Here is a 15,400-nt window from a genome sequence, read left to right as displayed (position 1 = left end):
GCGGGTGGATCCGAAGGAGGAGGAGCTCCTGCCACGTGTACAGGCACACCGAAAATATCTAGCTAGTCGGGCTGGCCCAGCTAACCGCAGCCCGGCCCAATTTAACATAGGTTTTCCACGGGTGGTAACGTGCCAACTCTTGGTATACATTTAGACCTAAAAATATATACGGACAATTACAAATTTATCACCTGTCATTAGAAAATTAAAAAATATCACTAGAACTGTTATTCAAGTGGCATCCTTACAATTTAGAAAAAACCAGTGGCATGCCCCAAATATATAAGGATCGGGTGGGATCGTAAAATAACTCACGGATCAACCCTCGGTACTATCTCTTGGGGCAAGCTGTGTGACATATGCCCACAGCATGCTGTCTCTTAAACAAATTAAAATTTAAACTAAAGCAAATTTATTTTTATGTAAATTGGACTAGAGTAACATGAAATATATCTATGGGTCCGTCGATGATCACCCATGTCCACTGTTTGGTTGGCGAATCAAATATGCTACCACAAACTTTGCTTGTTTCAAACAATTGATGTATCTCTTCCTAGGGATTAACATTGAGATCGTGTTTTAATCCAAATATGCTTTTAAAATGTAGCTTTCGTCGAAGTGAGACGGTGTGGTAAACAAGCACCGACATGTGTTTGGATGAGTGCCACGCTTTTTCAAACTTGTGACATCTACGTTTCACCAAGTTAGCCTAGCTTTTAGTTCGTGTTATAAAAATAGTGTGCCGTATTTTTTAAGAACTTGGCTTATCTATGGTAGACACATTTTCTTGTTATATCGTGCCTAAAGTGTACCCAACAGTAAATTGTCAGTCACATAGGGCCATAGGAGTAATCTTTAGGTTTGTTCAGCGAAAAACCAAATGATATATTTACAAATAAAAAAATTGTTAATAAAACTTTTATATACATCTCCTTAATGATCTAAAAGAAAATACTGAAAAATAAACCATGATAAAAAATCCTAAAATAATTTCTATAGGTTAAAAGTTTAAATTTTAACTTACAATTATAAGCGAAAGCGAAAATATGAGAATGATAGTGTGCGTGGCTTGGCACACTTTACCAAAATTTCCGTGATAAAGTGAAGGGGTTGACTGTTAAGATTATCACATGGGATGAGAAGATATCTCTGTACAAGTACGTGAGGTTGTTAACTCAGATAGAATTAGCTATATCCCTTTGTGTTAAGAGATGAGTTAGAGTATGCTTATCTAAATTTGATCATTATATCTTTATATGCATGATCATCTAAAATAGTTTTATCGTTCATATCGTTTTGTACTCAATATCTCTTTGAAAGATGAAGAGAGAACATCCAAATATGAGGTTTCTTTTTCTAATATGGATGAAATCTAAATATAGATAATAGAATAGATATTCTGCTGAAGCTTAATTTTTAGGCTCCATAATCTATTTTTAGAATGGAGAATGGAATAGATGAGTTGCTGGGATGTTCTTAACAACCTATACGGCTGTATATATATCATGCATGTATATACCCGGTTCAGGGCTTTTCACCTTGGATCAACACGAAAGCATCCACCGTGGTGTTTCTCCCATGCTTAGCACCTGTGAGCTTTACATTGACCGCCAATGACATAGCAAAAAAATATCATCTGATTGGTGAGGCTGATATTGCTGCTTCGGTGCCTTTGAGTCCCGCTGCCTAGCTTACAGTCTATTTTTGGAATTGTAGTTTGTTAAAGATTTAATTTGTCATAATTTCGGCATCCAAAGCTCCAAGCAACCCTAAGAATATTAAAATCAATTATTACCTGCCATATGCCATGATAGAAGACGACCGCGAAAGGATCAAGTTCCACTGTGCCTTTGCAACCAAGCGTGACAACATGGCATGTGCCAATGGACATGCCGTGAACACATTTTTCTTGAGCCTAGCATGCAAAGATGGGTTAACTCCGGTCTGACAGCTTTGATTCGCTCGCCCTGTTCTCTGATCTCATGACCTGGGCATCTACAGTACAAATCCAAAAGGCAAAACTACCAGTTGTCTTCCATTGTTTTGGAAACAGAGGATAAAATATCCCTATTTCCACATTGGAAAATTTGGGCAAAGATTCCTTTTGGTTTTGAAACTTCCAAATTATACGGTGGAGAAGATTTGGATAAACTTCCAAATATATAAGACCGACGTCGCATCCCCTCCGTTCGATCTGCGTCCCCTTCTCCTCCAAAATCCCTCTTGACCCTTGTCGTCTCCGCCGACGCCGCAGCAGCAGCTATCCCATGGCCACCGACACGTACGTCACCGAGGTGGCCTTCGGCAGCGACGTGATCACCACCACCGTGACGTCCTCCGGCGCCGCCGTGGACGGGTGGCTCCGGGATGTCCGCTCCGCGTACGGGCCCGGGCTCGTGGTGGGGCTCGACGTCGAGTGGCGCCCCAGCTTCCGCGCCGACCAGAACCCCGTCGCGCTGCTCCAGCTCTGCGTCGACCGCAGCTGCCTCATCTTCCAGTTCCTCCACGCCGACTTCGTCCCTGCCTCCCTCGGCCGCTTCCTCGCCAACCCCGGGGACTGCTTCGTCGGCGTCGGCGTGGACAAGGACGCCGAGCGGCTGAGCGACGACCACGGCCTCGCGGTGTCGAACACGGTCGACCTGCGCCCCCTCGCGGCGGAGCGGATGGGTCGCCCGGACCTCCGCCAGGCCGGCCTTCAGGCCGTGGTGCGCGCCGTCTTGGGCGCCGACGTCGTCAAGCCGCAGAGGGTGACCATGAGCCGCTGGGACGCCTACTGCCTCTCCAACGAGCAGATCCGGTACGCCTGCATCGACGCCTTCGTCTCCTTCCAGGTTGGCTGGAGTCTGCTTCGCACCTGATAGATCGGTCCGCCGTGGCTCGTACTGCAATTTACTCGAATCGTCAGTATCTTCAGTTGTTGCTGCATTCTGCTCTTGCTCCCTCGCAATGTTAGAAGGGTTTATGAGATTTGAGGTGTTATGTGTTTAGCAGATTTTAAGAATCAGATTAAAAGACGTTAGTGCCGAACTTATCTGATCTATCTGTGCTAGACGCTACTGCTTTTGACTATTTATTCACTTTTCAATGTTCATGTCGAGAGGGATACGTTTAGGACATTTGGCAAGCAATTCGGTCTCTATTCGGATGAGGAACAGAGATAGAGTCGGCCGAAGTCTGAGAGCCCATGTCCGACTCCATTTACGCCACGGCAAGGGGCTATTCCTGCCTATATATAACGCGTAGACGACGACACGACGTATGGTAAAGGTACGATCAGTTTCCGCCAAAAAAAAAAAAAAAGCTTTACAGCGCCCACGGCAGCTGGGTCGACCCGTGGCGAGCGTTCGCGGCCGTCAACCTCTTCACCGGCAAGAGGGTCCCCCTCCCGGAGGAGCTGAGGCTCGAGGTGCCCCCATGGAGGCGCCAACCAGTTCGGGTTCGATGGTTTCACCCGCCACCACCACGTGTTCGCCCGCTCAGTCGAACTCGTCTTCTCCGCCCAGCCCACCTGGCCGGACTACATCGCCGCCGCCGCCGCCCACGTCTCCAGCGATGGCAGGCGGTTGCCCACCTCCTCGTCGCGCCAATAATGCTGGACGTCTTCCCATCACGTATCACACCGAGGTGTTCATGAAGGACGACCCCACGGCGATCCGCACTACAGTCACGTCGTCGCCGTTCCACGCCGCCGCCTTTTTAAGGGAGATCGGGCGGGAGCACCACGAGCAGGGCCTCGTGGTCGGTATCGACACGGAGTGGCGCGAGTGCCGTGACCCCGACGATGGCCGCAGGCATTACAAGGTCGCGGTGCTGCAGCTATGCGTCGGCCGCCGGTGCCTGGTCTACCAGATCTACCAGGCCACCAAATGCCCCCGCGAGCTCGCCTACTTCCTCTCCGACCCGGACGTCCGCTTCGTCGGCGTCGCGGTGGACGGCGACGTGACGCGGCTGGCCCAGGACTGCAACCTGAGGGTCACGAACGCCGTGGACCTAAGGCACGCCGCGGCGGCCGCGCTCGGCCGGCCGGAGCTGGCGAGGGCCGGGCTGAAGACCCTGGCGCTCACGGTGATGAACGCCCGCATGGAGAAGCCGAAGCATGTCACGATGAGCAACTGGGCTGCGCGGGCGCTGACGAGGCAGCAAGTCGTCTACGCTTGCATCGATGCCTTCGTGTCCTACGAGATTGGCCGCCTGTTGCTCTCCGGTGAATCCACGTCGTCCGCACAGTCGTCCACGTCGTCCGCACAGTCGTCCACGTCGTCTGCGTCGTCCGCACAATCGTCCACGTCGTCTGCTTCGTCCGCACAGTCGTAGGAGCACGTCTGCACGTGCATGGCGATCAGCGCGTACTTACGTAGACTTTCTTTTTGAAGACCTACGTAGACTTATTTGCCGATGATTTGTTAGAAGTAGTTCTGACAGACAAGTTTAGTTTTATGTTTAGTCTAATAGGTTCAGTTCTTACTATGCATTTGTGTGCATTTATATTTATCTATTATTACATATGTGTCCTAAGTTATACATGTTCACGACAGGCTATAAAGTTAGAGATATATTATTTTCGTGCTATGGATTGCTTGGCATGGGATGGCACGTTAATTTGCAACCGTAGTGCATTAGGAGTATTCAAAACGCCGCAAGTTAACAGAGACAAACTATTCGATTTTTTTTTCTTTCGTTCTCTCTCGATGAGTCACGTGAGTTTACACTGCACAACAATTTCAAGAGTATTTTTTTCATCCTTGAGAAAGTACCATGAGGTGTCATTGTTTTCTATATAAAATTCGGTATCTTCTAGTATTTAAGGTATCAAGAGATATCAAATTTTACATAGAAAACAAATAGTGGTACCTCATGGTACCTAAATTGCTCCAATTTTAATCTCGAGATGTTCATGTGTTTTCTACTACTCGTAAAATTTTTATAGGGCGAGGGAGATTGGATACTTGAACTGAAATGTGAAAGTATAACATACAACCTCCGTCCTAAAATAAAAACTAATTTCTGAGTTTTTAAATAAAATTTCAACTCTTCGTCTTATTTGAAAATATTTTATGATTAATATTTTTATTGTTACTCCATGATAAAATATAAATAGTACTTTACATATGATTAATTTTTTTTGATTTTTTAATAATTTTTTCGAACAAGACGGATGGTAAAACGCTAAATCTAGAAAACCCATAAATTATCTTTTTTTTATAGACGGAGTAGTATACTTTTAGACCTTTTAGATATATTCCTAGGGTATGATTAAACGTCGAGCCTACAACTAACTCATCGTTGAGCAACGACGATCAATCTTACAATGCACTTATCCACGAACGACTCTATACGTACGACGATCGAGCCGTCTACGAAGTGACAGTCGCCAGTGTGCACGCCGCTGCTTCCGTCCGCGTCCCTTATCCACATCAGCAACAAATGTTGGAGTCAGGTATGATATTGATGACGTCAAATCCAACTATCTCACATGTTATGCATTAAGGCCCGAGGGTCTTGTCTCACTCAAATACATGACCTACACATTAGACTTAACTGAAAATAACTGTATCAGTCAGTTTGACCCTATAACCGATAAGATAAAAAAGAAAACGATATTAAACCTGAAGCAGAAGATCAATTTTTATGCTGACCGGGTCAACTCCATATCCGATCCAACATTTATATTTAATGGCATTAATATCAATTTTTGTTGTTAACAAATATCTTAATCAATAGAAGAAAATAACTTTTTATTACCATATTTTCTTCCTTATCCACTCATATGGAATAAAAATTCCTTAAATAAATACCAAGAAATGACTATGAGTTATTGTCTTGTATAACAAGAATTTTTTTTTCTTCTTGCATCTCTCTTCTTTATATGTTGCCATATTTGCTCTAGTGATAAGGGAGAAAGTTAGATAAACAATGCCTGTGTACGTGTCCTTACGATACGAGACACGGTAGATAACAAGATTTAACTGAAAACTTTATGATGCACTAATTATGAATGCTCCTAGCCTCTCCGATCCAACATAATTATAAAGTATCTGTGAATCCACTATCCTCAACTGGCAATGTCGTTAGCCAAGGTGAGATGGGATGCTTTTTGCTAGGTGAACAAGATTTAAGTACGTCATCCCACCTCTGGCTTTCAATCCAGTAGCAAAAATAATGTAAATTACTACTAGAAAATTGTTTTTTTTTAAATAGAGGTGGTTTCAGTTTTACTGGCGGATTAAAAAACCCGCTTGCAAAAATAAAGGGAGGTACCATAGATCTAGCCCATCTGAAAAAAAAAATTTTATGGTTGGGTATAAAATGAACCATCTACAAAAATACATTTATTTTCATAGGCGGGCCTTTTTATATACTGCATGAGTGTTAATTAAAGCTATCATAAGCGAGCAAGACCACTATCCTCTCCCCACCTCCTTAAAATTGCATCTAGCCCCTAAAACGAGTTTTGGATGATTAATGACAATTCTAGTCAGAGCATGTGTGCGCCAACAAGTTGTGGTTGCAGAGAAGTAGAGAAGTTTGACTCATGTACAGAATGCATGAATTTGATTGAAGCGAGAAGTGATCCAAAAGGCGAAAAGCGAACGGAGTCAAGACGATCAAAAGCGTTTTAAGTTTTCGATTTTGAGTCGTAGAACAATCCGTACGATTAAGAGGGGTCACTAAGTCGCTATATGCATCCATGAGAGAGTCATGAGTGTGTGAGGCTTGTTTGAGGGAAATTCCAGAGAGCCTGGACCGGACAGTTCGGCCCCATGCAGCAGCCAAAGCTTAAGTGTTGGTCGGACCGTACAGCCCCTAGGCCCGGACAGTCCAGCCCTTGTAACTTTATCCAACGAATAGCTGATGTTTGACAGCCCTATATTGAAGTCGCAGGGAGACAGGCTAGAGGGGGGTGAATATGTGTCCTGAAAAAAATCTTCGAAACGCAGCGGTCAGTATGGCCAGACCTTTCGGGCTCAGGGGCCGGACTGTCCAGTCAGGGCTCTCGGGTTGGGACGAGAGTTCTGGCCGAACCGTCCGGCTATGAACACCGGACTGTCCGGTCATTGAAAGGAAGGACTTTTAAGTTCTCCTTTTCCAGTGAAGTTCCTGGGAACGTGCAGTGTATGTGTGTAAAAGATAAACACGAAAATATCAGACGAACAACGAGAAACCAAGAAACTCACAAGAGTGGACACGAGAGATTTTATCCCGAAGTTCGAATCCTTCGATCCTAATCTCCATTGAGGCGCTCCTCTTAGCGGGATCCCTCTCAATTTTTTTTCTCTCTTGGCTTTCTCCACAAGGCCCACATGGGTCTCCGGAGGGAGTTCCAACCTCCCATCCTCCCAGACAAACACAACATAAATAATACTCCTTCCGCTTCCGCTATATTTTATAAGATTTTTTGAGTTTACATATATTCATGCATGTAGCAAATGCATATATGTTTAGATTTATTAGCATATAAATAATTTTAGGCAAGACTAGAATATCGTAAAATATGGAATGGAGGGAATAGCTTGAACAAGATAAATTCGATTAGAATTTACGGGCTTTGAAACATTTCATAAAAAAAATCGTGATGGCCGGCCCCAACCGTTATTTGTACAGACTCGATGTAGGTAGGATTTGCATGGATGTATTCCCTTGGTAAAACTTGGAAGGTTCTGCATGGCGTCCTAGTTGTTTTATCTCTTCTTTTCCCTATTTTTAGAACACATGAATGCATTCCGATGCGACCGTCTTCGACTCCCTGTGTGCGTCATCTCGCCATCTCATGTCTCTTGCTTGCATGCAGGGGGCCCACCTACAGTGAGCCAGCCGCCCCAAGACACTGTCTGCCAGCTGGGTTCCACCAGTCAGTCGAGGCCTAAATAGGAAGCTGCATCACGGGGGGTTTCCCATGGCTCGTCCGCCTCGCCGCTCGTGGTCGGATGGCCTCCCGCCCGAGCTGATGGCCATCATCCTCCTGCAGCTCAACTGCCTCGCCGACCGTGCCTGCTTCGCGGCCGTCTGCCGCGCGTGGCGCTCCGCCGCGCCGTACGCCGATGGCCCGCAGCGCGGGGTGCCGTGGCTCCTCCTCCCGACGCGCGACAAGCCGTCCTTCCTCAGCCTCCACTCCGGCGCCACCCGTCGCATGCACCTCCCCGAGGTCGCCCGTGGCGCGCGCATGTGCGGCGCCCACGACGGCGGCTGGGTCGTGGTCGCCAGGGACCCGTGGCGAGGTTTCGCGGCCGTCAACCTCCTTACCGGCAAGAGGGTCCCCCTCCCGGAGAAGCTGAGGCTCGAGGTGCCCCCCGGCGGCGCCTACCAGTTCGGGTTCGAGGGCTTCACCCACCACCACATGCTTGTTCGCTCCGTCGTCTTCTCTGCCCCGCCCTCCTCCCCGGACTGCATCGCCGCCGCGCACGTCTCCAGCGCCTCCAACATCGCCTTCTGGCAGCCGGCGACGATGTCCACCTCCCACTGGATCGCGTACCGGCGCGACACGGACATCATCCAGGACGTCATCTACCACTGGAGCGCGCAGCTGCAGGGCTTCCACGTCCTCACCAACAGGGAGGAGGTCCTGGTGTACTCGCCCGTGGCTCCCGGGCGCCCCGGCGCGCCGCAGCCGCTGCAGATGGCCTGCACCCGCCTCTCGCTGCGCCGCCGCGACGACTACCAGCCCGACGCCGCCCTCCCCGTGACGTTCGTCGCGACGCGCTACCTGGTGGAGTCCCGCGGGAAGCTGCTCATGGTGGTGCGCCACTACACCGGCAACCCCGTCGTGCGGCGCCGCACGCGCATGTTCCGGATCTTCGAGCTGAGGCCCGGCGCGCCGTGCTCGTGGCTGGAGATCCCCGAGCTGGCCGGCCGCGCGCTCTTCCTCGGCCGAGGCTGCTCCAGGGCCGTCGAGGTGGCGCGGTTCGGCACGCTCCAGGAGGACACCATCTACTTCCTCGACGACGCCAGCCTCGACCTGTCCACGGTGCTCAACGACGGGAGCAGCCACCGCAGCGCTGACATGGGCATGTACAGGAAGGGCGAGAAGATCAGGCCTGGCGCTCGCCAATTCCCTCGTGAATTTACTGCTGATTGCTCGCCTCCGATCTGGCTTGTCCCATGAATTTTTATCGTGTTACTGTCTGCAGTTTGGAGTATTAATTACAGTAATAAACTAATAAAGTCTCCGGCTAGTACGTTGCACTAGCTAGATTTCTCCAGTTCTGCAGGTTTATACTGGCTGCGTTGTACGGTGCAACCATGGATTCTAGTGAATAAGATTTATAACTCCTCTTAGATCGCGTTCGGTAGAGAGGGAATAAGTTAATTTACCCAACGCGAAAAACATAGCAAATGAATTAACCCAACGCGAAAAACATAGCAAATGATTAGTACATGATTAATTAATTATTAATTATTAAAAAAATAAAATAGACTAATATGCTTTTTAGAGCAACTTTCTTATAAAAATTTTTTACAAAAAATACACCATTTAGCAGTTCAGGAAGCGTACGCGTAAAAAACGAGGGAGATAAGATAACTTATCTAGCCTGCCGAACGTGGCCTTAGTAGCACGGTGCCCCTAAGTCTCAAAGGCAATAAAATAAACTTAAAATAAATTTGAGACTCCTTGATGCACCATGAACATCTCAATAAGATAAACTTGCAACACCTTTATCTTTTTTGCAATTTAAGTCTACAACATGCTCAATAGGCTCACCAGTTCCTCAATAGTATTATCATTAATCATCCAAAGCTAGATGTACTTTCACTAGATCGGATGAAATTGAGGACCCTGGTGCCAGATCATAGCAGGTTAGCTCTATAACTACACATAGGACACTAGCGGCAACCATCCATGGTAGAGCAATATTAGGGCATCCCCATTGTACATAAACGAAGTAGTGTGTGTATATATATGAAATACATGTAAGTGGTCTTGTTGTTTTAATTTGCACAATGTACTCCCTCCAGTTTCAAATAGTTGACAACAATTAATGTTCGTTTGATAACTTTGACCATTCATCTTTTAAAAAAATATTGTGTATCAAAAAATATGTTATATTAGTAATATATGACATATAAATGTACAACAACATAACTTTCACTAATCATTAACTAATCATTTAAATGTTATTAATGGTCAAAGTTAAAATGTAATAGTCAACGGTGACAAGTAAACGAAGACGGAGGGAGTATAAGATAGCAATGGAAATAAATTAGGGCCCACACCCTAGCAAATATATCACATCCAATAGTCCTAACTCTCTCATAAGAAAAGGAGTAGAGTGGAGAGAGATAATGTATTTTAATTTATATGCATAGTCCATATAGCTGTAGGTGGCTTGTCCTATTTTATTTTCAAATACCCCATTGTAACAGTCCTCCGGAAGTGCAGCGCAGCTCAACTGATGGATGGATCCACTTACACATACCACCCCACACACACTTCCGTGCTCGCTTCATATAAAAGGATCTACCCCGGGAGTGATATGGTTAAAGGAGTACTATCCTATAAGTTGGTTTCATCTTTGCTAAACTAGCAAGGTCGTACTAAACATACACACACAACTATCATGGGTCGCATAGGTCATATCCTTATTTAGCCACGATGCCACACACCCACCTCAAAGGACTAGAAAGCACATCAACCCAACATTCCCACATAGCCACACAGACACATAGGTAAATATCCAGGAACATGCCACCTCTTAGGGCACATTCATATGTCTAGTGCTGGTGCCATATGTAACATTCATATGTAGGTGGCTTGTCCTATTTTATTTTCAAATACCCCATAGTAGCAGCCCACCCTCTAGAAGTGCAGCGCAGCTCAACTGATGGATGGATCCACTTACACATATCACCCCACACACACTTCCGTGCTCGTTTCGTATAAAACGATCTACCCCGGGAGTGATATGGTTAAAGGAGCACTACCCTATAAGTTGGTTCCACCTTTGGTAAACTAGCAAGCTCGTACTAAACATACACACACAACTGTCATGGGTCGCATAGGTCATATCCTTATTTGGCCACGATGTCACACACCCACCTCAAAGAACTAGAAAGCACACCAGCCCAACATTCCCACATAGCCACACAGACATATAGGTAAATGTCCAGGAACATGCCACCTCTTAGTGCACATTCATATGTCCAGTGCTGGCGCCATATGCCATGTGCCTTACATAGAGCCCACATGCGTCATGCGCCATATGCCCACACACTGACCCGTATACGCAATTGCAAGAGCCAGCTTGGTACCATTTGTAACATCCACCCTCCAAAACCACGTAGTCCAGCCCAACCGACGTACAAGCCCACTTACACATATCACCCAACTTACACTTTCGTCATCACTTCGTGTAAAAAGGGTCAACCCTAGGAGTGATATAGTTGGAAATGTGATGTCTTATAAGTTGGTTTCACCCTTGCTAAACTAGCAAGGTTGTATTAAACATACATACACAACTGTCATGGACCACACAAGTCATATCTTTATTGGGCCACGATATCACACCATCTCATAATGTTAAAGTAGCATATATAGAGTTATATGTATCACTTGTTGCTCACATTATGGATGACATCAAGCCAGGACACGCACATTCATGTATGACGTGTTTACTCTCAAACCAGCGACCGATGATTCCACTTCCACTAGTAGCCGAGACTGACCGAGGTAAAACGCATCCCTCACAAAAGGAAATGGTCACTACATCGTGATCGTCATGGCCAGGGAGGACATCAGCCACCCTACAAAGGTCATGCCATGCAAGGTGCAAACGATTGATTTCGAATGGAGAGTGGTCATAACATATCTTATAATATACTTTTTATGCGGATTTGGAGTGGGTACGGATGATATGCTGATGCAAATACGAAGCGGGTTATTTTTGGATAGTGAATATTGTGCGGAGATGGTTTGGAAATGAATTAAAATTACCAGATATAATGTGTATATGTAATCGATAAATCATTAGGCCATCAATACAATAGGCAGCAATGCAACAATAATATCACAAGCACTGCATGCCCTTAAAAAATATAGCATTAATACACCAAAATAATGAGTTGCATCTTGTAACTATGAACGATAGATGACACATGATAGAAGGCAAATATTTGTAGTTCTGGGGCTTCAATTATTAATACACACCACTATAACAAAGGGCTAGGTGGTTGATTGGGCTTGGACTAAAGTGATTGCATGGGCTAAAAGTCGGATTATTCGTAAAAATAACTATCGAATAATCTGCATAAAATAGCAGATAATTTACACCTACCAAATATTACTCATACTACGTCCACATCTAAATCTATATCCAACGGATATCAAAAAAGCCTTACCATATCTTTACTTTTGATATATTGACCCGTCTGCACCTATAGTCGCAATCGTAGCAACATGCGAGAGAAAGATTTTTTTTTATTTTTATAGTTTATTTTCTAATATTTATAAAAGTATACTTTTATTTTAAAGATGAAACTATACTTTTATAAATATTAAAAACTATATAAATAAAAAATCGTGAGAGGAAGCATGTCTACTAGTAGCTTCCTTTGCAGAGAACGTCGCAGATTGGATGGGATTCCTCGACGGGGAGTTAGCCCGTTGGCTTCCCACCTCCGAGTACGTACCTTTCAAAGTCCAGAATCACTACAAGCATAATACCCCTTTAGCAACATATATATCCATTGCGAGAAGTCCAACTAAGTATAGCTATAGTCTATACCAACGGATTGTATATCCTTTGCCTTTGTTGCGACCGTTGCTAGGATCTATGTGTTGCTAGTATTTGTGCAACGCCAAAATAAGATTGGATAAAACCATTAAAAGTTAGCAACACGTGTTAGCATTAGACCAAGGTATGTTGGAAAATATATTTGCTGGCATAGGATGATTTAATTCCTATTCACTCCACAATAACAGGGACTTCAAATTTTTCATCCGGACAAAAATGAAAAATGTAATGGGAGAAAATTCTCAGACTTTATTGTAAGATCATAGTCATGATTAACATTTTTGGTGAACAATTGACTTATTAATATAAATTTGTTTGGAAATATTTGTGTTGTTGGTGTGAGTGTGTGTTACTAATGTGGGTCAGATTGTGCTATCTGTGCTCAAAACAGTTGGTTTGTTAACATGTGTAGGTGACTTGAGGCCAAAGCGATCAATGGTGAGAATCGAGACTAGCTTCAAGGAGCAACCGAGATCTAGTATGGTTAGGATGTCATGTGATATCGTTGAACTAGAGTCAGGGATCTTGAAGACCAACATCGGTTGACTATGTGATGGGACTAGCCTTAAGAAGGAGCTGAGGTACAGATAATCAAGTATATTGGGTGACGGTGTTGGATATAAGGTGACACGTAGTGAATAGACACTACGTGGGAATGAAATCGTAATGGTGAGCCCCTTCTAACCACCTCCTCAAACGCATCGTGTCACAACTTCCCTCAACCGTACCAGTCTCCTGATCTCCTCACAGATCTAAGAGGAGAAAGTTTGAGATCTGGATTAGAGCGATATTTATCCTAGGGATTTAGATTGGATGTTAAGGCCTTGTACGTCTATTACGGAGGTGGTAGTTTTTCCCGCCAAATCAGAACGTGCAGAGTGGGAGGGAACCTATGTGTTGCGATACCCTTGTGTGTTGTAGGGCGAGACACATAGAGTTGACAAAATCCCTATCAGGGGCAGGGCCCCGCCCCATCGGGGCCAGGGACGGGGGCAAATTTTCCTCCGCGGGGAATCGGGGCCGATGCATCGGTTTTATCGGGGACAGGGCCGAGGATCCAAAACTACCCGCGGGGCCCCGAATTTTAGAAAAATGAAAAATTGGGCCAGCCCATTTAAGAAAGTACCAGACCCTAACCCTTCCACCGGTCGGTCCGGTCCACCGTGCCAACACCCCAGTCCCCAACCCCTTGTGTCGCCTCCCCTAGACCCCTCACTTCCGTGCGGCGCCGCCTCTGGCCTCCTCCTCCGCATGCCGGTCGCCGTCCCTCCACTAGCCTCCACCATCGCCGTCCGGCCTCCGCCACCCGCCGTCGCCCCCCGTCCCCAAACTCGTGGAGTCCCCAACGCTCTACTCGTCGCCACCCATCGCCGGTGGCGGCTCGCCTCCTCAGCTCGCCGCCGGTGGCCGGCCTCTACTAGGCACGCTGCGCGTGGGTCCCCCCAAGTCCTGACGCTGTCAACCCATCGCTGCCGGACGCCGCCATCGACCCGCGGCGCCTTCCTGCGCCCATCACCCGGTCCACCTGATGCCCACCGCCTCTGCCCGATGCAAGGTACTAATCATGACCTAAGGTCTCACCGGGGATTTCAGGGACCTGTTCGGGGGCGGGGACTGATTCCCCCCCCCCTATTTTTGTTTCGGGGCCAGGGTCAGGGGCGTTCCAGCACTCTCCGTCCCGTTGCCAACCCTAGAGACACATACTTCTATTAACCAATACTTTTGTTTTCATTGCAAGGCATATGTTGCCGAAGGCATGTTCATGTTGTAGCGGATTTAGGTTGGTGGAATGTCCGATCCTATTTCTAATTGCTTTTTTAAAAGTGCAGCGCAATGCTCTTTCCTTTTTAATTGATGTTTATGCGTTTGTTACACAAAAAAAAAGAACTTAATCATTGTCGAGCAATGGCAGAGAGTTGTCCATCTCCTCGTCCTCCCAAGGCTATGTATCCCTACTGATGTATTCGTGAAGGGTGACCCTCCGGTGATCCGCACCACTGTCCCGTCGTCGCCTTACACGCCACTGCGTTCATCAAGGAGATAACCGGGGAGCATCACGAGGAGGGAGGGCCTCATAGTTGGCATAGCGACACGGAGTGGAGAGAGTGTCATGATCCTGACGGCCGTAAGTGTTACAAGGTCGCAGTGCTCCACCTCTGCGTCGGCCTCCAGTGGCTCGTCTTCTAGGTCTATCGGGCCAGCAGATGTCCACGTGAGCTCGCCTATTTCCTTGCCGACCCGACCGTCCGCTCCGTCGGTGTCGGGCTGGATGAGAATGACGACGTGACGCGGCTGGCTGAGGACTGCAATCTAACGATCGCTGGCGCGGTGGACCTAAGACATGCCGAGGCGGCCACGCTCGGCCGCCGTGGACATATCCTTTGTGTATGTAGAGCCCGAATTAATGAAAAATCCATTATGTAAAAAAATTATTTAGCTCTTTGGGTTCGACAAGAGTGTGTGGAACGGCTAAATAAAGTTCGTGCATTTTGAGTGTCGGTGAGTAATTAAGTGAAACATAGGCTGAGCAGCTGCTGTTCTGAGGTCTTTTGGCTTGATCTCATCGAAAATTCCCAATTCCCTGTCTAAATTGCATCATAATTTTGTTCTCGCCTTCCTGTCAAGCAGGCCAGCCAATTGAATTCCAAAATCTTCAATTATTGTTTCAGTTCAGG

The 15,400-nt window shown here is 46.5% G+C and overlaps 3 protein-coding genes across 3 annotated transcripts; all 3 read left to right on the top strand.

Moving 5' to 3' along the window:
- The first annotated feature begins 2,191 nt into the window (after nt 1-2,191).
- On the top strand, nt 2,192-3,095 carry LOC102709617 (Werner Syndrome-like exonuclease). The gene has a single exon (XM_006646107.2). It carries the CDS (start codon nt 2,268-2,270, stop codon nt 2,856-2,858), a length of 591 nt encoding a protein of 196 aa, XP_006646170.1. The 5' UTR covers nt 2,192-2,267; the 3' UTR covers nt 2,859-3,095.
- A 187-nt stretch (nt 3,096-3,282) lies between these two features.
- On the top strand, nt 3,283-4,657 carry LOC102709333 (exonuclease 3'-5' domain-containing protein 2-like). The gene has a single exon (XM_006646106.3). The coding sequence runs from the start codon at nt 3,415-3,417 to the stop codon at nt 4,312-4,314; it is 900 nt and encodes a 299-aa protein (XP_006646169.3). The 5' UTR covers nt 3,283-3,414; the 3' UTR covers nt 4,315-4,657.
- A 3,237-nt stretch (nt 4,658-7,894) lies between these two features.
- On the top strand, nt 7,895-9,205 carry LOC102709049. Its single transcript, XM_040520229.1, has one exon. The coding sequence runs from the start codon at nt 7,895-7,897 to the stop codon at nt 9,098-9,100; it is 1,206 nt and encodes a 401-aa protein (XP_040376163.1). The 3' UTR covers nt 9,101-9,205.
- The last annotated feature ends 6,195 nt before the right edge of the window (nt 9,206-15,400 follow it).

This window comes from Oryza brachyantha, chromosome 1, assembly GCF_000231095.2.
Source record: "Oryza brachyantha chromosome 1, ObraRS2, whole genome shotgun sequence".
Lineage (NCBI taxonomy): Eukaryota > Viridiplantae > Streptophyta > Magnoliopsida > Poales > Poaceae > Oryza > Oryza brachyantha.
The sequence above is the reverse complement of the archived record's forward strand: the minus strand, read 5'-3'. Positions and strand labels throughout refer to the sequence as shown.